Source organism: Podarcis filfolensis, assembly GCF_964270895.1.
Source record: "Podarcis filfolensis genome assembly, chromosome: 2".
NCBI classification, from domain to species: domain Eukaryota; kingdom Metazoa; phylum Chordata; class Lepidosauria; order Squamata; family Lacertidae; genus Podarcis; species Podarcis filfolensis.
In genome coordinates this window covers 23,583,318-23,605,690 of record NC_139605.1, presented here as the reverse complement: position 1 = coordinate 23,605,690, position 22,373 = coordinate 23,583,318, and the positions used below count along the sequence as shown (strand labels likewise).

General features: G+C 41.8%; 1 protein-coding gene and 1 long non-coding RNA gene across 7 annotated transcripts in view; one reads left to right on the top strand and one right to left on the bottom strand.

Annotated features, from left to right (window-relative positions):
- LOC310757482 overlaps nucleotides 1-20,029 on the top strand; it is a 53,451-nt gene extending 33,422 nt beyond the window's left edge. Inside the window, exon 2 of the long non-coding RNA XR_014545253.1 lies at nucleotides 19,615-20,029. This is a non-coding gene — a long non-coding RNA (uncharacterized lncRNA). The remainder of the gene's footprint in view (nucleotides 1-19,614) is intronic.
- The window catches only part of PTPRG (protein tyrosine phosphatase receptor type G), a 538,241-nt gene that overhangs the window by 58,497 nt on the left and 457,371 nt on the right, over nucleotides 1-22,373 (bottom strand). For 4 of the 6 annotated variants that reach the window (XM_083600381.1, XM_083600384.1, XM_083600386.1 and 1 more), the window contains exon 13: nucleotides 18,569-18,701. In XM_083600381.1, coding sequence (XP_083456507.1) covers nucleotides 18,569-18,701 — 133 coding nt within the window. The remainder of the gene's footprint in view (nucleotides 1-18,568; nucleotides 18,702-22,373) is intronic. The other 2 variants (XM_083600382.1, XM_083600385.1) reach the window with 1 other exon arrangement.

Below are 22,373 nucleotides of genomic sequence, written 5' to 3'. Positions count from 1 at the left end.
TGTCCCAGCTCCTGCCAACCTAGCAGTTTGAAAGCACACTAGTGCAATTAGATAAATAGGTACTGCTGTGGCAGGAAGGTAAATGGTGTTTCCATGCACTCTGTTTTCCGTCACGGTGTTCCGTTCTGCCAGAAGCGGTTTAGTCCTGCTGGCCACATGACTCGGAAAGCTGTCTGTGGACAAATGCTGGCTCCCTCGGCCTGAAGCGAGATAAGCGCCGCAGTTTGACTGGACTTAACCATCCAGGGGTCCTTTACCTTTACCTATATGGAAACTCAGGTTTCTGAACATGTGACGAACATGTGACATGTGAAAAGTGTGATGAAGAACATTTGTACTAGAACATTTCCAATTAGTCCCTTCACCCAAACATGCAGGTGTGGGTGCAGGTCCATGAGAAACTGCACAGGAACTTGTTCCAGCAGGTACATTAATGGTGTCTTTCTTGCTAGTACTGCAATAAGCTAACATCATACCATGATGATGAGCGCCATATATGGTATGGCATGTGTGGGGAACCTTTGGCCCTCCAGATGTTGCTGAACTACAACTCCCATCATCCCTAGCCATTGGCCATGCTTGCTGGGGCTGAGGGGATTTCAGAAACATCTGGAAGGACAAAGGTTCCCCATATATGGGATTGGAAATGCTTCTCAGCACATCTCTACCCTCCTCCTTCCCAAGTGCTCCATTCAGATATGCTCAAAATATAGTGGCAGATAGTAAAGACTGGACAGATTCAAGCTCAAAATGAGTTTCAAATCAGCAACCCTTAAAAGTAATTCCAACTCAAAAACAGCCCAAAATCTGACACTGGAAGCTTTGTACCACTCATGCTGGAATATATCTATAATGGATAAAATTACACATAATTTGAGATTTTGACAAGGACTAGACCCTCCAGACACTTTTTATATGATTTGGCTTTCTTTTATGACATATATAGCAGAACTGAAGCTTTCAAGACAAACCTTGTTACAAGCCTGGCAAATCTGGAACTAAACTTGATGAGCTGATAGCATCAATAGTCTTTACTCGGGTTTTGCTATTTTAACTCATGTGCAACTACTCATTCTACGTGCCTATTTTATAGTTTTTTTAACTTTTAATTTTTGTCTGTTGCTGTAATTGTGCTCTCTGTTTCATATGCATTATAAAGTGAAATAATAATAATAATTTATAGTAATAATAATAATAATAATAATAATGCATTATTTATACCCCACCCATCTGGCTTTGTTAATAAAAAAACTTAACAAAAAAATCAATAACCCTTAATTTCATTATCAGAATATCTCAACATAGCAGATTTCAGTAGTTTCAACTCAACAACAAAGTCTATGCAGGGGCTCAGAGAGGAAGGAACCACACACAAAGACATGGCTACCTCAATAGGCCCAAGGCCAGCTCCTGAGGGTTCATGAACTCACTGGGAGGGGTCCTCCAAAGCCCTCCCTCCTTACCCTCATGAAGCCTTGCCTCTTGACACCCAAGACCCATTTTGATTCCTGCTTCCTTCATTCCTTCCCTAGCATCCACTTTTGTTTTGCTTTGGTGGTGATGGTGGTTAACTGAGGGTATTAAATAATAAGCACAAACAAAAGTAAAAAAAAACCCTGCAATACTAATATAATATAGTTTGAAATCAAGTCCATTTGGAATTAGAAGAACTTAAATTGGGCCTACTGCCTACTCTGCCAATGAATCCTAATAATCTATTTATTACTGTGAGCTCAAGGTACTTGAGGTATCTCCTCAGAAGACAGAATGACATTTTCAATGACTGCATTTGAACAAGCACCCAAATCCATGTGGAACAGAAGTATACAGTTCCAAACCGAGTGAAATACTTTTAGGCTTCAAGAAAGAATTCCACAATCTCATAGCTGAAATGGTATCCATTCTCCTTTCCAATTCCAGGACAATCCAGACAGCCCACACATGTTTTCTGCAAATTACTGAGAACTCTGTTGTCTTTGAAAGAGACTAGTGTGCTCAGCGAAGCAGTTCCACTATTCTCTCAGCATAACCTTCCTAAACCCCATATGCTTTATTTTGTGGCTGGCTTTCCTCAGGGAACAATCACTGTGTGAGATCTCAGACATCAGACAGGCCATTGTGAAAAGGAATTGCGGGTACGGGCAAAAGGGAATTGCGGGTGGGTGGGACTAGCACCAAAAGTACTATACTTTGAGGGAAGATCCTCCATCACTAATTGGTGGTGGTTGTTGTTTTTTAACTCAATGACATTAACAAATTTACAACATTGAGTATTGCCAAGTGTTCTGTCGGAGTACTACAGATGTGAACAAGGTTTAAAAGGGCATATGCACATATCCATATTCCAGGTATAGGGCGGTATGTAAATTCAAATAAGAAGAAGAATGTTCACTGAATTTACTGACTTTAGAGAGCAGTGTGTGTTTACAAATGGAAACTCCTCCTCAGGTACCAACTCCTTTGCAAGCAGAAAAACAATAAAATACTGCCAATAAATAAAAGGGGTATGGGCTATGTAGAAAAACCAGGGTGCACTTCTCCACCAGCTAGATGGCTTGTTGGACTTCCTATGCTCCCGCTGTTGCTTCAGAGCAGCTAGTATTCAGAGGCTCATTGCTTATGAATATGCATGTTAAGTTTAGTTATCATGACTCATAACTGCTGTCCCTGAATTTGCCTAACCGCCTTTTAACAGCATCTAATGGCTATTGTTGAGAGTGAGGGAGACTGTTTGGAGGTGGGTGTTTTAAGCGTGGGTGAATATGTGCATGTATAGGTTGAATTCATCTGTGTGGGTGCTGAGTGAGTGGAAGGGTACTGAGTGGAATCCTATTTTGACGTTTTATTGTTTTCATATGGTGTTTTTAATTTTTTCTTGGATTGCCTTGTAAGCTGCTTTGTGATTTATTTGTCTTTTGCTTTTAATGAAAAATGGTATATAAAAACTAGAAAGCAATAATTGCCACACCTTGCCGCAGTGAACGGCCAAATTATACGTTGGACACCAGCAGTAGGGGCCCAGTATTGGCCCGAGGGAGCTGTATGAAACTTTACCTGCTGAAATTGCAGCACGCAGAGCAAGCCACTCTTGAATTCTGAAATAAACTGCCTGCTAATCCATGGCGTCATTAACAACATGTGCTATGGATGTACAGATGTGGCCACATAAAGCAGATAACTTTGCATTTTTTAAACATCTGCTCCACCCACAGTCATAGGAGACAACAACAACAACAACAACAACAATAGACAGGCAGCAACTTCTCAGGAAGTATTTGCATCCTGGAAGTGCAACTGGGGCAGATCAAGGCCAACTCCAAAATGACCAAAAGACCAGCATGTGCGAGCCTCACTGAAGTAAATGGGGGCTATAGAGAAGCAGTGATTGGTGAAGTTCATCTCAGGACGACACCTGCCAGCAGTCTGCAATGCATTAGTTAGGGTCATCAGTCACTGACTTTTATGAGCAAATCATGTGGGCTCGGGCAATTATGAAGCCCACAAAGAGAAAAGCCCACATGAACAACCAATCGACTGAATATTCATGAACTCCCAGCCTGCCTGTGTGATATTGCACTCATGTGAGAGAGCATCTGTGAGCATCTCCTTCGCAGAGGACACAATGGGGACGAAAATATCACCTTTTTTTGACAGGCTTTTGCTGCAAGGGTCTAGCTGAAAGCTTCCAGAAGGAAGATCCAGCAGGCAGCAGAAGGACATTAGAATGGGAATACTATTGTGCAATGAAGTGCCAAAGGAGTTCATATATCATGTATGTCGGTATAGTTGCACTTACGGCAAGGCTGACAGCCCTCCTCCTCTGACTACCTCACTTGGCAGAGCATGAGACTCTTAATCTCTGGGTTGTGGGTTAAAGCCCTATGTTGGGTGAAAGATTCCTGCATTGCAGGGGGAGAGGTGGACTAAATGAACCTTATGGTGCCTTCCAACTCTACAATGTCAGGGATTGAACCTGAAACCTTCTGCTTCCGACGTATGTATTCTACAATCTACCATATTCTTGTATATATTTCACATACATTTTATTGGCTTGACAGAGTACTCTGGGAGCGTAGAAAGTTTATTCCATGGGCATGTCTAAAACTCAAGTGGATTCCGAGCAATCAGACTAAAATGTCACAAAGCCATACTTTTAGTGTTCTTTTCCACCCTGACTAGCTGTACAAACGTGCAGGGAACATGTATTTAAGAGTAATTAATCTGGGATAAGTGATCTTCAGTGTACCTCACTCTGTAGATTCAATGGCATAGAGTGTAATGCTATAGACACAGGATCACATGCCCCACATCAATTAATCAAAACAGCTTCCTGTTTCCATAGTATGCAGTATAGTAATGCAGATTAAAAGCCTCTTTACATAAGTGGTACATATTCATAACACTGAATTCAAATCAACTGCCCTTGCTGTACTCACCATTAGAGTGGCTAAGAGTGGGGGGAAAGGTGATGACCAACTGGGAGTATGGAATCAGAGAGAGTTGGTTATTCAAGATGAATTGAGTACAAGCATGTGATGCACTCCCATGTTCTATTTATCATCAGAGCCGCAGCTTTAGCTAATATATACATAGGCATTGCAAAACAAGCAGAACCACTTCTTTAAAATCAAGGCTCTTGCAGTGTAAAGTTTTTCCCATTAAAGAGCCTGGCTGAGCTGGCTAAATCAGGATTCTTGGAGGGAGGGTGATACTTAAGTCTGCCACTGTAGAACCAAATGAATGCTCAGGTGGCCAGTGCCATAATGCATTTACATGGCTCTCTGACTACAAATTAATAGTGGGATAAATCCAGCACACAGCTCTTTCCTCCATCTTGCCAACACCATCCCCTGAGAATGGCAAAGGAAATTGTGAAACCTTATTTGGGATGACACACAAGGTCCGCTAAGAGTAATTATTCTCTCTGTGACCTCTGGCAGGGCTGGAACAAGTGAGGCTTTCCCCCTCCATGTATTTAATCAATACTTGGAACATCTGTGCAGGTTACACTCAGTGGTGAGTGAAAAGCTTTTGACATAAGGGATTTATGAAAACGAAGAAAAAGGAGGATGAGGATGTGCTCTATGGACTACAAATTAACCAGGAAGGTGGGATTTTTAAAAAAAACTTTTTAATGTTTATGCTCAAATTTAAAACCATTTTAAAGGAGTTCGCATGCCTGACCTAAAACACAACTGGTGAAATCCAGTGGAGTCCATTCACTAACAGAAAGGACTTCTGTTTGTAGGAGGCTTCTGTTCCCCCTCCCCATGACCCCCACGTGGGAGCTTTTGGAGGGGTGCAGACAAGAGGAATGGGAAGTCCACTCACATAATGCTGAATGTTGTCCAAATGGAATGGAGTTATTTAATGAATGAAGGTGCTTTATTTTGAATGCATATCCTAAATCTTGTTTATGACAGTTCTGCATGGTGGGGCGCAGAACTGTGGGGGTGGGGCATCCCCCTAAACACTAAAATTAATAAATGCTATGCTTTTGGGTTATTGGTGATATGAAGGCAGATTATAAGCTGCAAAGGAATTCCTGGGTAGCCTGGCCAAACTTCTAGCACCAGGTGTGACCAGAGACTGGAGATTTGGAAGGTTGCCAGGGTAACTGCTCTGGGAGGAGCGCAAGGGGCTTCTGGGAAGAAGAAAGGGTGAGGGGCAAGGAAGGACTGCCTGCAATGCTTTGGGCCATGCTGTAAGATCTGGACTCCCTCCATGCTGAAGGTGTAAATGGACTCCCTCCATGCTGAAGGTGTAAATATGTGAATAAAACCATATTTCTTAAAGCACAACAGTCTCCACCATGTCTTCTGTTATCCAAAGGGACATAGACCCTGTGTGTGTGTATGAGATCCCATGCGCTCTTGCCATGGCTTGGCAGAGAGAGGGACAGGAGCCCGGCTTTTGTAACAACATTAATACTATCCACAACACTGTCCCAGAGTTGTGTGTGGAGATGTCTGCTCCCTTTGGGGGCGTTCCAGGCAGCTTCCCTGCAGAGGGAAAATTCACAGTCAGCACTGTATCCAATATGTCACTAGAATCATGCTCCTGGCTTCCATTGTTTTTTTTTTTTTTTTTTTTTTTAAATAATATTTATTGAAGTTTCCAAAATACAGAAAGAGAAGAAAAGAAATTATGAAGATACATTCAGAACCTTATTTTCAAACATCCACTTTCTGGGACTCCCCCCTTCCCCCACCCCTACCGTATTCCCCTTTCATATTGTTGTTTCCACAAGTTCTATTTCTGATTTAAAGCACAATTTATATACCCCATTGTTCAAATTTAAATTTATACAAACCTTATGCAACACCCTTGATAAAAAAAAAAGCAAAAGATCTCTCCCCATAGCCCACCCCCTTTTCTTTCCACAATGTCCCCCTTTTTTCCCATTAAAGTAAAAGCACACAGAATAAAAGTATAAAAAAATAAAAAATATATTAGAAAAAAGAAAACCAATTCAGAAAATAGTTGCAAGCCTTTGGATTCTAATTCTCCCTCCCCTTCCCCGGTTTAATTTCTCTTATCCTCCAATCTATGTTTCCAGCCTGGAAATCTTAAGTCCATCAATCCCATTTTTCCCCCAACTCCTTGCAGAATTATTTCCCATTTCTAGGATTACTTTCTTTAAAAATTAATTCCTAAATCTTTAAAAATGTCAAATTATAAAATTCCCCCCATTGTTCTTTCAAGGTTATAGTCCAGCTTCCTCTTGTTCCGCTGCTAAAACTTTCTTATTCAGAAGTTTAGTAACTCTACATGGGTTGTTGTTATTCAGGAACAAAAACTTGCGTTCAGTCCCTTCCTTCTTCAGTAAGGTATTCTGTTGTCTCCTTTTAGTCTAAACACCCTGTAGACAAGATTCAGTTTCCGTTTTGCAGCTTTCCCAGGAGATAACCAGTTCTGTGAAATTCCGGAGTGTTGTATTTTTCCCAGCTTACGCCCATCTTTGTAATGTCCCGAAACTCCTCTAGGGGGGTTGTTGTAACTTTGTTTCCAAAAATCCGATTGTTCTCCGTATTTTCGCCATTTTGTATTCAAGTCTTAACAAATTATATCAAGTTGTAACAAATTTGACCAGCAAGGTCTTTGTAATAAAATCCTCTTTAATATTCCGACTTTGACAGCTACTTTGACAGCTGTCAAAATCACCGGCTCTTTTCACCAGGCTCACTCCTCAATCGCCCCGGTTCCCAGGGAGGGGGGTGCATTTTCCTTCTCCTTCAATTCTTCCTCCAGCACAATTCTTGTACTTTCCCATCATGGAATTCTTAATTTAGCAAAGATACCGTTCTTTTTGGGCCTTGGCTTCCCAATCCTTGTTTTAAAATGTCTACAATAGGGAGGGGGACTGACTTCCTTTTTAGATCCCCCCCCGCTCGTCTCAAATCCCAAAAATTTTTCTTCTTTTAAACCCGATTTCCAATTTACTCACGGGTTGTTGTTAAAAGTCCAAATTCTCAATGGAAGAAGTCAGCGCTCTCCGCCGGATGGCATGCGGCTTCGCTCGGCAGGGATGGCAGAGGACTCAAAGCACCACGCTTCTCCCCGGCACCCGATCCGTAGCCTTTAAAAAGGCTCCTTCACGAGTCGGGAGGGCGCTAGCGGTGCTAGCCGAGTCTCCAAGTCCACGGCCCCCGTGGCCGTGGTTTCTAAGGGTCCCCGCATCGCCGGTGCGGTAAAACCCAGCCCCTGCCGAGCCGGCTCCCTCCGGAGCTCGGAGGGAGTCCGCCATTCGGCGATGGCGCCAACCCGGAAGTCCGCTTCCATTGTTTTTTAACCAGCAAGTGGCAAAGTACTGGGGCAGCTGAGAAACACTAGGGCATCTGGTGGTATTAAAAAAATGTAATACATCATTTCGATTTAGAATTAAACTCCACTATTTATGGTTAGGTTTCTGCTGATTTGCATTGAGAAATGATCCCCATTCCCCCCAAGGTATGCTTAGGTACACAACATTTCTGGCCGCAGGCCTGTCTTCCAACTCTGCACATAACCCATAATGAATTACAAACACCCTATCTCCCTATCATTACAAGGGCCATGTAGATACCAGATGTGCTATTTAAGGGCAGGAGGCAGATAGTCTAGGCTCCTTCTGTTATTCCATCCACTGAGATCCATGAAATCAGCCTAGAAGTCATAGGCTAGATGAGGCACTTGTTCAGTATTTTTAAGCAGAGAAAAAAATACTTACTACAAATTCCAAATGGAGTAAGAAAGAACAGCTTAGTGCAGTTTCTCAACTGATGATTATACAAACTTTGTAAGAGGTCATAAAATGTATCGGATCAAAAGAGAGACCAAGTCAAATCACCTTTGTGCAAAGTATTTGCAAAAGAGAAAAAAGAGAGAGGGAGAGAGAGAAGGGGTGGGGGGGGGGCAGGAATAATCAAGGACACCTTTGAAGTTTCAAACCCAGTCCCAAAATACAGCAAGTCAGACTGCTGAGGGAAAAACATTTGTTATGCAGAATGTCTGCAAAATCAAGGCATATCGAAACATCTGAAGCGTTAGAATTAGGAATTTGCAGGAGCTCCTAATTAGGCAGCAGAGTTCTAGACTAGATCATTAGAATAAAGGAGACTTTTAAATTCAAACAGGAGTAATGACTGAAATTATAGGAACAAAGAGAGCTAAGCTTCTTAGCCTGAGGAATTAGCATGAGGAAGAGGCTGTAGCTCACTGAAGGTACCTGTGATTTGCATGCAAAAGGTCCAAGCATCTCAGGACTGGGAAAAGCCTTCTGCCTGAAACCCTGGAGAACCACTGCCAGTCAGAGTAGACAAAAGTGAGCTAGATGTACCAACGGCCTGACTTGCTATAACCCAGCTTCTGATTTTCCTATCTTTTATGAGATGAGGGAAAAAAATGGTTATGGCCACCTGCCCTTATACATATGTAGAAGATGCCTAACACTGATAGAATATCAAGGCAAAGGAAAACTTGATTTCAGAAGAGCACATGCTTTGGGCCAGTTTAAATATACCATTTGTAGTGGTGACCCATGTGAAGAGGGTGACATTCCTTCCTGTGTGCCACTGCACTGCATGTCACCTTAATATGACATCATCAGCATCCCCCCTGCATGCCACATGAATATGACATCACCAGCACCCCAAGCTACATGTAACACTAACACATGAGTGGACAAGCATGCAGGAAAATGATTTCAAACATGACTCTCTGCATATGAATTGCTTGCAGCAACTATGGACAAATGTGTGTGGACAGGGCAGTCTTCAAATGTGACTCGGAAAGAAGTTTTAAGTTCAGAAAACGTAGCTTTTAAGATACGAAACCACCTAAAACCTAAATTATCTGGCAATACAGGACTGCGGCCTGAAATAGCTAAGTTCCTTCCTCTCCCTCCTCCCTCAGACTAGCAGAAAATACAATTCATTTGAACAACATGTCAAAGCAACACAGCAGTTTAGAAAACTCGGAAAATGGCCAGCACAAGTGATTTTCCATGCGCAGGCAAACCTTGTCACAGGAGCACAAGATGTTCGGGGCAAGATAATTTCAGTTGACTAACAAATGAGTCATTTATATTTCAGCGAGGCGTGTGGGGGAATATACAGTGTTTAATTAACATCCCCTTTCTAGCTTCGGAACAGGGTTTGCTTACCCCAACCCCTCTGTAATACCTCCTCCCTGTGTCAATACACCAAGGAGAGGCAAAATTTGTAGGGGAGACAAAGCCCACTCCGTTAGAGTAATACAGAATCTAAATGATGGTGTATGAAATTTAGAAAGTGTTTGGCGGGTGGGGGTGCAATAGGCTCCTGACTCCAAATTAGGCCCCACTATACTACAATCACACAAGGCTGATAACCAGTGTGCTGACAATCTGCCGCTCAAACACCTAATTGGAATTCTGGAATGGAGAGCCTGATGCGATGCTTGTCAGTTTACATGCTGCTTTCTGCTGAAGCCACTTAAATCGATATTAAATTATTGTTTTTTTAAATGAGGAGAAAACAAAACACTTCCCCCCACATTTTTTGTGCATGAGATACGATCAACGACCATTGCATTAATGTTTATTTTCACTACTGAATCAGCGAGAACTACGCTATGGTGTTTGCAACAAAAGGAGGGGCCATTTGTATCAGTCTGGTTGCAAAACACAGCCACAGGGATGTTCATGTTACATTCGACGAACGTACAATCTGTGCAAGTGTGCACATTGAGTTGTATGCTCATGCAGTTATTCACAGGTACCATTCAGTGAGTGTATAGTTTGGGTACCTGTGTACACAAGAGTTAATCTGTACAAATCAACATGTCTCTTTCACACAAATATTTGTACATGAGAAGACAGCTTGGACCTGTGTTCAGTGTAACGTCTGAATCAAACTATGCCTGATAATACAATATACCAGACAAGTAACTTGTTAACATTGAATCTGATCCACCAATTTACCCATCAAGCAACTCTGTTCTGCAACAAACTAATTTAAATAGAGCTTACACAAAATATGATGAAAAACAAAATTCTAATTTTAATAGATATATGAGCATCCTAATAAGTGCACACAATCAAACAATTTAACTTTTCATTGTAGCCATATACAGAATCTGAAATGGGAGCGATGGTAGGAGGCTCAGGCCCACAACAAAATGCAATTTAATACATTGGACCATATTTCCCTGTAAACATGGTGCTGATAATGGTTGTTTTGGCCCATTCATACAGAGGCTGAGGAAACATGCTTCATGAATTTCAGATCATAGTAGGTGGAAACAATTTATTGTTTCCTGCAGAGGCTTTACTTTAGGTGCTGAGGGTCCTAGCAAATTGTGATTTCTAAAACATAATATTCACAAGGCAGAGAGTGGCTGGAGCCATCCAGAGTAGCTGAGGCAACCCAGTCAGATGGGCGGGATACAATGATGAATAATAATAATAATAATAATAATAATAATAATAATAATAATAATTTATTATTTGTACCCCGCCCATCTGGCTGGGTTTCCCCAGCCACTCTGGGCGGCTTCCAACAAAGATGAAAGATACACTAAAATGTCTTCTGAATGTCAGGTAGATGTTTATCGCTTTGACATCTGATGGGAGGGCGTTCCACAGGGCGGGCGCCACTACCGAGAAGGCCTTCTGCCTGGTTCCCTGTAACTTGGCCTCTCGCAGTGAGGGAACCGCCAGAAGGCCCTCGGAGCTGGACCTCAGTGTCCGGGCAGAACGATGGGGGAGGAGACGCTCCTTCAGATATACTGGACCGAGGCCGTTTAGGGCTTTAAAGAGGAAGAGGAGGAGGAGGAGAAAGGCTGTTTCTGTGAAATTCTCATTCTTAGTTTACTCAGGTCCCCCCCCTCCTTTACAGCTCATCCACATAAAGTATCAAGCAAATTAAAGCCCTCTTGTGTTTCCCCCATGCTCCCTTCTCCTGTTTTTTGGACCAAAAAATAAAATAAAAATCCAACTTGAAAAAGAACTAAACAGTAATGCTATCTCTCTATAGGAAAATCAACTTAGCACGATTCTCCTGCTTGTTCCATAGGGCTTGATCTTGCCGCAGGATTATGTGGCAGGTGAACTCCCCACATTTCTACTTTTGCCTTTCCCCAGAGCTTCCTGTACTACTTTCACCCCACAGTACAAGAGGGTAAGAGGAAAAGAAGAGCACAAAGCAGGGAGGGAAACATAAAAATAATGCATGACATTCCATTTGTATTTGTGGGTTCAGAACTATCCCAGTTCAGCTGCAAAACACTTTCCTTCCAACCAGTAAGTGTCATATGCATCCTGCTACTTTAACCTAAGTGAAACATGGAACAGAAAACTTGTTTCATCCTTCCTTGCTCTCTTCTTGGAGTAGGGCATTTCCTGGCAACTGCAGCAGTAGTTTCTTATAGCCCTTTGAAGTAATTTTGAAGTAATCATGTCAAGCTGAAGTAATCACAATGGACAAGGCCTGTAAGATCCCTGAGCAGATGGCTCAGGTTGGGTGAACTATGAGAGGTGGGGAGCAGGGTAGAGTCTGAAGGCGGCAGCAAGCAATCTGGGATGGAGGTTCTCAGGATGTCCGTACCAGATTCTATTCCCACCTCCGTCCAGGCTCTGCCCTGCCTCTCCTTCTCACTGCTGTGGCATACTATCCAATTTGCTTCCAGAAGATGTGGTGCTAGCCCACCAACTTAGCTTTAAAAGGAGATTAGAGAAATTCATGGAGGATAAAGCAATCATGGCCTACTAGTCATGGTGGTTAAAGACCAACTCAAGACTAGACGCAGCATGCCTTTTAATACCAGTTGCTGGAGGATACCAGCAGCAGAGGGCTCTTGCCCTCGTGTGCTGCTTGTGAGCTTCCTGAAGGCCACTATGGAAGCAGGCTACTTTATGTTCTTAAACTGCTTAGCCCAGAACAAGCTGTTCACTAGCAGAAATCTTGGCTTTCTCCTTCCTGCCCCAATGAAAATTCTAGGTGCATTTGCACTTAAATAGCATCCCCACAGCAATCACTTCAGGTACATTTGCTCTTCAACGCCCCTTACTCTAGAAATCATCGCGGCCAAGTATTCTGCCCACGCCAACAGGAGGGGGAGGGGGAGGGTCTTGGAAACCAATTAATGAGCAGTTTCAAAAATGTTGCAGTGAGGTAGCAGAGGCATTTTAAACCTCACAAGAAGAAACCTTTCCTGACTGAAGACTACCACTGAGAATAGTTCAGACTAAATGGAATGGGAATTACTTTGAAATGGGACTTAGCTTTGAGTAGTGGACTATGACCCACAAAAACCTTTGGCATTTTTGGTGAAGTCTTTAAGGTAGCACAAGACTGAGTAGGCCTGTCTAAACAATAACATTTTCGCAGGTGCAGAAAATAGTGCAGTGAAGGTGTATGCTTGATCTCAAGAGGCAGGGAGTTCCTAAGTGCCACACTAAATAATTGTGTTCTTATAATGCAGAATGGGTATTATGTGGCACCTGTAAGGTAAAGGTAAAGGGACCCCTGACCATTAGGTCCAGTCGTGACCGACTCTAGGGTTGCGGTGCTCATCTCGCTTTATTGGCTGAGGGAGCCGGCGTACAGCATCCGGGTCATGTGGCCAGCATGACTAAGCCGCTTCTGGCGAACCAGAGCAGCACACGGAAACGCCATTTACCTTCCCGCCGGAGCAATACCTATTTATCTACTTGCACTTTGACATGCTTTCAAACTGCCAGGTTGGCAGGAGCAGGGACAGAGCAATGGGAGCTCACCCCGTCTCGGGGATTCGAACCACCGACCTTCTGATCGGCAAGCCCTAGGCTCTTTGGTTTAACCCGCAGTGTCACCCGCGTCCCTGTGTGGCACCTGTAGTTGTGCCAATAATGTGGTCTTGATAACAGTTGTAACGCCACTTCTAGTTTATTGTGCAGTATTATAATCCCAGAAATATTAAAGAGCTGTGAAGTAGCTCAATCCAGCTATCCAGTGACTGAAATGAGTGTGCACATGGTTACTCCTTTCTCTTAGGCAAATTCTTACAACCATGTTTAACACGTAGTTACAGCTAAGATTAACAACTGTAGAGCTTTCTAGCCAAATGGCCACCATATGCATCGATGCAGGCATGTTAACAAGTAACTGGCATACTACTACTTAGAAAATATCATTCCAGTTCAACTGATTGCACCAGTCTGGATTAGCAACCAGTTTACATCTGGGTAGATGGGAGGTGACAATGCAATTATGAGACTAAGAGAAAGTCAAACTTATGCCTACTTGACACAGGAGTAAGCCTTATTGATCTCAATGGAACATCTGAATAGAAGAGAATCATTAAAAAAATAACCAACCAAACCTATTAATCTATCCACATAACTTTTTACTCTTATTTATCTCTTCTGATATAGAATTTTGAAATTAGGCATAGGATTTCCAACAATCTCAACTACTCATTATACTGATCATACTTAACACATTCCAATCACCTCTACTTATCTAAATAAATGAAAAAAACCTCAAAGCACTCCATCTTTTGCATTAGGATTTGATCTTGATTACCTTTTCCAGCAAACCAAAATTGGTATTTTTAACATACTGGATTAAGTGGTCTCTGAAGTACCCAGTTGCTTCAGAGGAGACTCTAGGGGATGAGTGCTAGCTCCTTAATCACAAGAGCTTGCAATCATTGTAATTTTTAAAAAGGCAAATGGGATTTACCCTCGTGACACAAACAGTAGACAAGCATTATCCAGAAGATAGCTCAGTGATGCTAACTAAATGTTGCACTGAAAATAGGGCCACAGTTTCCAAACTTGATTATCAGAAGTTCAAAATACATTTACTAGTGCTTAATGAAGATAATTAATGTATCTTTTAAACAGGGATTAATATGTATGCAAATTAGGAAAAGGGTTTTTAAAGTAAGATTTTTCACTCATCATTTCAGAAAATGTGCTTTGCATCATTAGGAAAAAAATTAATTCACATTGTCAGCAGATTCAATTTAGGTATTTTGCATGTAAACAATAGTGTGACTCAAGTCCTTTTCTAGTTTATATTTAAATTCAGAACCTGAATACTATAAATGCTAATTAAATACTCTATTTAATGGCAAAAATGAAGAGGCAAGCTAATTTCAATTTGCAGATTCCTCTAATTACAATGTTTTCCTTTGGAAAATGGAAATTGTATCTCAAATCTTTTAAGAAAAATGAATCATTAATCTTTATTCATTCACCTTTTTAAAAACTTTTTAATGCTTCTTTTGTATTAGGATTGATTCTAATGGAGATACAATTGTTTTTCCTGACAAAAGGCTTTTCAATATTAAATTAAATATTACCAAAGTTAAATTAGATTTAGCTCACAGATGCAAATTACATTAGCAATGCTAAAGAAAAATAACTATTTTTTTTAAAAAAGGATATTAAAGAGGGTTTTTTAAAAAAAGAAATTATAGTAGATAGTAATGATTTTCACATAGACATATTTGGAAAAGGATTCATATATTATAGAATACTATGGATCATTTATTCTTTTTTTAAGGCCCCGGTCTTGTTTTCAATTATAGTTACTTTCAAAACATGTACCTTAGCAAAACTTGTAAAATTGTTTAGTTGAATAGCATTTAGGAGCTGGTAAAAAAGGTAAAGGGACCCCTGACCATTAGGTCCAGTCGTGACCGACTCTGGGGTTGTGGCGCTCATCTGGCTTTATTGGCTGAGGAGCCAGTGTACAGCTTCTGGGTCATGTGGCCAGCATGACTAAGCCGCTTCTGGCGAACCAGAGCAGCACACGGAAATGCCGTTTACCTTCCCGCCGGAGCGGTACCTATTTATCTACTTGCACTTTGATGTGCTTTCGAACTGCTAGGTTGGCAGGAGCAGGGACCGAGCAACAGGAGCTCATCCCATCGCGGGGATTCAAACTGGCGACCTTCTGATCGGCAAGTCCTAGGCTCTGTGGTTTAACCCACAGCGCCACCCGCGTCCCTTAGGAGCTGGTAAGTTCCCTAATTTGGGTCCCCGGGGTGGCTTCCTTTGGATGTAACACTAAACATTTGCATAGCACTACATTGACAAGTTTTGGGCTTTTCAGCTTGCCTGATGGAATGATCTTTGTCTGCTGTTCTGGTGGTTTTCAAGGCCCTCTGGAGCTCATGGAGGGGGCAGGAGGAGGAAAGGGGGTGGAAATCCTATTGCACTAATGGGACTCATTGCACTGGCTTCCGATAGCACAACTACTTAGCTAAATCTGGCTCAGGGTTTCAGGCAAAAAATTTCCCCAACCCTACCTGGAGGTGCCCGAGATTAAACCTCAGACTTTCTGCATGCAAAGCAGATGCTCCGAGCTGCAACCCTTATCTTAAAAGAATGAGGAAACTAGTTTGTTTATTCTTTTTATTACCAAACTATAGGGGGTGGGGAATGTTCAAATCCGCTCAGCAGATCCAAAGGGCTATATGTGGCCTTCTGCGCATGAACTGTGGTTTATTTGCGGCAACAACCCCATGCGTACCTTCACAGCCTTTCAATATTAGCACCTGACTCCACGGAAAGCACGGTGGCGGCTGGAAGACAAGCTGGAGCTTCTGGCAACCAATCAAATAACGGATTGGGACCACAGTTCTGTCAAATAACGGATTGGGACCACAGTTCTGTATGTTGCCCTCAGCTGCAAATTTCTAAATGTTGGTTGAGAGGTAGCATAAAGAACTGTGATTTGTGCTGAGGGCAAGTGATTCAGACCTACCATTCCCACAAGCTTCATGCAATCCAGGAAGAAAACAAACAGCGATTGGCAGAACAGTGTGAACTGGGCCTGAGCGCAGACTATCAAAGCCTTAGCTTATAAAAAGAAAGATGTTCCCTGCAGTGCTAACCACTGCAATGGCATATGAATAATTGCAGCCGAATCCTATACATGTTTTTTTTCCCTGCGGAACGAATTCCCATTTACAAGCATAGGTTTGTAGCCTAGGATTATTAAAAAGGGAAAGAAGGGAACTTTTTTCTTTGCTATATAGAAAGGTAAATAGGTATTCAAAGCTTGAAGTTGCTGAGGGGAGTGTTTGTGTGAAGAAGAAAGGAATGACTGGGCAGCAAAAGGTGCTGTGAGACTGAATCATTATTGATTGCGCACAGTTCTTAGAAATTAAAAGCACAGTGCTTAGAACATAAAGACACACTGTTGCATTTTCAAGCTCCGGGCTACATGTCATGTTGACCCACCGTGCGGCTCAAGGAGGTGTGAGAAGGCCATGTTGACATCACCCTAGTAACAGCCAGAGGGAGCAATGACTCAGTCAGCAAAGGAAAATAAAAACCAAGCTTTGCCTCTATCTATTCCCTGTTTCCAGGCTCAATGCTCCCCAGTGGCGTAGCGTGGGGGGTGCAGGGGGGGCCGGCCGCACCGGGTGCAACATCTGGGGTTAGGGCAAATCCATGGGTTAGGGGGCGCAAATCCACGGGTTAGGGGGCACAAATTACTTGCCTTGCCCCGGGTGCTGACAACCCACGCTACACCACTGATGCTCCCAAGCCAAAGGCTGAGTTTGGGCTCTTACTATTTTGCCTCATTGCCACCAACATTAAAAATCAACACTGGCTTGTAGTGAGAACTGCGCAAGGCTTGTATGTGGAAGACTGCTTTCTTGTGCACAAAAAACTTGAAAAGTTGAGGAATTCACTCCAAAGGCAAACTAAAGTTCAGGAGCCATGTCTGAATTTCAGCACATCTGGTGGTTCCGTTGGGTGGTGGTCTTGTTTCGGAAAATGATTTCTATGCTGTTGGTTTAATGATTGAATATACAGTCTCCATACGCCCTTTGTTTGAATTGAAGGGTTAACTGGAAGGAACGGTTCATGCAAAGCATTATTAGTTAGTTTGGAACCTTTTGACAAAGACCAAACTTCTTGCTGGTAACTGCTGAAGCTGGAATATGAATTGGCTGAAACAATGGCTAGCTACAACATGGAATATGGTGGAAATGAACAGAATATACTTGGCTGCAAGAGGGGAGAAAACACATAAATCAATATTACGATACAGGGATTCAAGGATCGCAGCCAACTAAGTTCTTTCAGAGTAGACCCAGTGAAATGAATGAACCTAATTTACTCATGCCTATTACAGTGAATCTACCCTGTGGATACAACCCTTGGTTCCCTTGGTATATTTTTGAAAGCAAAGTAGATTTGATTTTTATACCACTGTATCTTTTATTATTGTATTTTCCCATATTTCACTTGATTTGCCATAGTATTTCCAACACACTCATTTATCACCAGTATATTTCTTCCTGGATTGTTGTTGTTGTAGCAGTAGTATCTGTTGCTAGGCACTGACTACACATAACTGAAAAACCTCCTCATATGGGACTTACATCTAAGTAAACACAAGCAGCTTCTTGTGATGTCAAAACCTGGACAATATTCACTACGGTTTATTAGAACAAGCCAACTTGAACCCATATTTGCTCTTTTAAGATGCGCACGGACCACAGTGCAAGAAGTATCTGACGGCAGTTCACAGCAAATTTGCCTAAATATATGAAAATGTCTTGCACTTAGTCAGACAATATACTGAGTTCGTCAAGCACAGAACAAATAAATCTGTACTGGGATAAGCCAAGGGCAGCCAATGTGTGATCCTCCAGATGTTGCAGGAATATAAATCCCATCCTGCATGACTACTGGCCATGCTGCCTGGGTCTGAAGGGAGCTGAAGCCTGGCAAGACCCAGGTGTCACCACTTTGCCTACCCCGACCCAAGGTTTCAGGAGAGGTCTTCCTCATTCCCTTTACCTGAAATTCTTTAACTGAACCAGAACTTTCAGCATACATGTGCCCTTCCCATTCCCATGCTTATTTACATGGCACAAATCTGGAAACAAATACCAATTGTCAAAGGTGTATTTAGGGTATTTGTCATCGGATTAGCTTGATGAAAATAATAAAAACAATAGAATCATAGAATTGGAAGTCATCGAGGCCAATCTCCTGCAATGCAAGAACCACAGCTAAATGAATGCAGAGAAATCACAGTGCAGTCACAAAAGTGCATACAATCATTGAGTTTAAAAATGCTTTAAAAAGGCTCACCTCCAGTAGACAAGAACAGCAATAAGGAGTATGAGGCACACAAACGTCAAGGCTGAGACTACAATGAGGGGAATGATCCATTCCATTTTGCCAGTAGCAGGTCTGGTTGCCATACTGGAAATATTCTTGTCTGCTGCATGGCAAATAACAACAAAATCAGTAACTGCAAGAAGAAACTGAACGGCTACAAAATAATTTGAACAGCAGGCCATTGTGCACGTTACACAGAGGCAAACCTGAGTTTGCCATCAAGCGTACACTTGGCAAGGAGCTACAGCCAATTACGGCTCCCTGACAAGTATCCCGGTATGGTACTTCTAACAGTGAACATATCTTTGTTGCTTTCAATTTCCTTTTTTGGTGTGGATGCAATACATTTCTTGTGTACACCTGGAAATATAATGTATAAAATGGCCCAAAGTGAAAATGGTACTTCTTTCCACATGAGTGAAGATCAGACTTCAAAACAAAGATGAGTGTTTTATGAAGCAAGGAATTACACTGGAAACACAAAACCTTGGTTGCGTTGCATAGGAATGTTTTGATATCATGAAACATTCTTTAGGTTCCAACTTCAAATGGTCATAGGAATTGGGTGCATGAATATTTTTTCAGTTTTCCCAGTTTTTGCCCATGACTGTTTTCATCCTCTACTCCCTCCCAACATTTCAACATTGTAATGTATAAACAATCATTGACTGCAGCGTTTCTCACTGTGAAGTTTGAAATGTCTCTGAAGATGTAAATTGCTGGATTCTCACCACAGATTATTGTAGAAAGATACAAACCTGAGTTCAAATATGCCTCAGAGCAAGACATTTTGGGTAACTTCATGGAAGACAATGTGGAGAGCACACAGATCAGTGTCGACAATGTCTAAAAATTTTAAACAAGGCTAACAATGGGGAAAGAGTTGCACATATTTAAACGAATGAACTAACAGGGTCTCATATAGTTTCTCCTATATGCCACAGTTCAACTCAGGTTTCTACATGGCTTAAAGCAAAATTTTTACCAATGTTCATATTTTTTATCTCTGTTCACAGTTTGAATTATGTTATCCAAACCAGCATGGCTTCTGCAAAAGTAAGTCCTGTCTCACTAACCCATTAGAGATCTTTGAGAGCATGGAGATAGAGGCGATATAGTTGACATCGTATACTTGAACTTTCAAAATGTTTTCAATGAAGTATCTCACCCAAGATTGCTGAGTAAGCTTAGCAGTCACAGAACAAGAAGAGAGGCCCTCTTATGTATCAGGAACTGGTTAAGTAACAGAAAGCAGACAGGATGAAAAAATGGAGAGTTCTCTCAATGGAGGGAAGAAGAAAGTAGGGTCCCTCAAAGATCAGTATTGGGACCTGTGCTTGTTCCATAAACTATCTAGAGTTTGGGGTAAGCATTGAGGAAGTCAAGTTTGCAGATACAAAATTGTTCAGCGTGATTTTAAAAAAAAAAGAACTCCAGAAGGATCTCTCTAGAACTGAGTGAATGGGTGGTAAAATAGCAAACACAATTCAATGTGAACAAGTGTACAAAACATCTTAATGGGGCAAAACATTTTAATTTCACATATATGCTCATGGGGTCTGAACCAGCAGTGACCAACCAGGAACAAGACCTTGGGGTTGTAGTGAATAGCTTGATGAAGATGTTGATCAGTATGTGGCAGCTGCGAAAAAAAGGCAATTTCTATGCTAGGGATCATTAAGAAAGGAATTGAAAATTAAACTGCTGATATCATAACACCATTACGCAAATCTATGGTGTGACTGAACTTTCATTAGTCTTCAGCAAAGCATAAAGTTTTTTATTCTATTTTATGATCACAGCGTTAGGGTTTCTTGCAATGATGCAGAATCTGGATTACCGAGCTGGTCCTCTGTTAATACATACAGAAAGTCTTTAAGTGTGATGCTCTAATACTGTGATGGGGACCCTGTGGCTCTCCATATACTGTTGGACTACAACCTCCATCAGCCCCAACCAGCATGGCACGATGGCACTTAACACTGGCCATAAAACATAGTTAAGTCAGTTAGCTAGACCAGTTTCCTAAACAAATCCTGATCAGGAAGACAAAATTTGTTCTTGGATTCCTGACTGTAGTTTGTTTGGAAGGAGAATAAACCTCAAAGAATCATAGAACTGGAAGGGACCCAAGGGTCAATAATGTGAGCCTTGGTTTGGACACAACATTAAGCCAACACTCAATGAATTGTCTCCTTACTGCAGGAAGGGAGAAGTGAAGCGGGGACGTGCAGAAGCTAATTTGGTTATGGCCAGTATTATGTCCAAACAGCCAGTGTCAAGAAGTCCCTCAAGATCTATTGAATGAACACAATCAGAATAAGCAAATGCATCAAAAGGACTATAAACAAGCCACCATAAGCAGCAGAAGTGGTCACTGTCAAGTTTGTGGCACCACTTAGCATCTTGGGCTCCTGGCCAATGAGATGGAAACCTGCATACAGGACATTCTTATTTTGTGTGTGTTAGATTTCTAGAATGCTACACAGCAGACTTCACAAGATTAAACTGGGAACAGTAAACCCATGTCTCTTTATACATTTACACAGCACTTCTAGAACGCTTTACAGATTTTTAGCACATTTGTCTTATGCGACTGGGCGTAATTACTGCAACATGAAAGCAGGAATAATTCTTACAATATGGGCAACAGACACTGGGATACAGTGGCTTGATCATGATTACCTAGAAAATTCATGGATGACCAGCAAATTTCAGTTCCAAGTCCAACACCAAGTCCTAATTAGGTGTCTTGCATTGTATGCATGGATAATGTGCCGGACAAGTGCCTGTCTTTTGGTCTGATCTCTTCTTATGTGACGGCAGCAGCCAGTGGCAACAGAGGAAAAGGTGTCTAGCTTAAGACTTTAGTAGTTAGCACTACTGACATATTATTATACATAATTAGTTTGGAAGAAATATTTTATTTTAACCAACAATTTGGATCTACAAAAAGAGGAAGGGGAGAGAGAGAGCTGTCCCAGAGCACCAGGAGAGGTGGAAGCATAATAGTACATTTGAACAGAAAGCCACATTTGAACATTTGCTTTTTAAAGGCAAACCTTAAAAGTATTTTACAGCAAATATAAAGGGAGTATTCAAAAGTACCAGCAAAAGTAACTGGTGGTGCTCAGTGCTAGCAGACGGTCCGCAGTACATCTGGGCTACCAGCAGGGGTCCAGCACTGAGAAGCCTATAAAAATGTGGCCTGCTGAGTAATACTGAAGGAAAATGTACGTTAAACAGAATGACACAGACGGTTCTGGTTCCCTGCATCCCAACAACAAAAACAACAACCGCCACCCAGCATTTTCAGCTTTCCGTTTTAAACAAAGGCAGTTCAGCAGCAATAGACAAATATAATGTATCCTTTTTGTAACTTTGCCCATTTTTTTGGGGGGGGGGTAGGGGTGAGGAAACTCCAGTTTTGCTAAGAAATGCAAACACTTTCCTGTGGCATATGTCACCGCTGAATTAATTCAGTTTGCCTTTTACTGGCTTGGAATGCATCCCAGTAGGAAGGAATAAAAATTATTATAGCGTATCTGCTTCAGGGAGTCCTACCTAACATGATCACCGGCACTTTAAAAGCCATTTCTCCACAAACTGAAATGTGTAGCTTATTCCATAACAATTGCTTTCCCGAGGAAAGCCTCATTCAGCAGTTTTCATCCGTTTCAGAATCTGGGCCAGGAGAAATATATGAAACTGTTAAGGCAAGATATTACAGGGATCGGGGCAGGGGCACCGGATAAGCATATTAACTTCTGTTTGT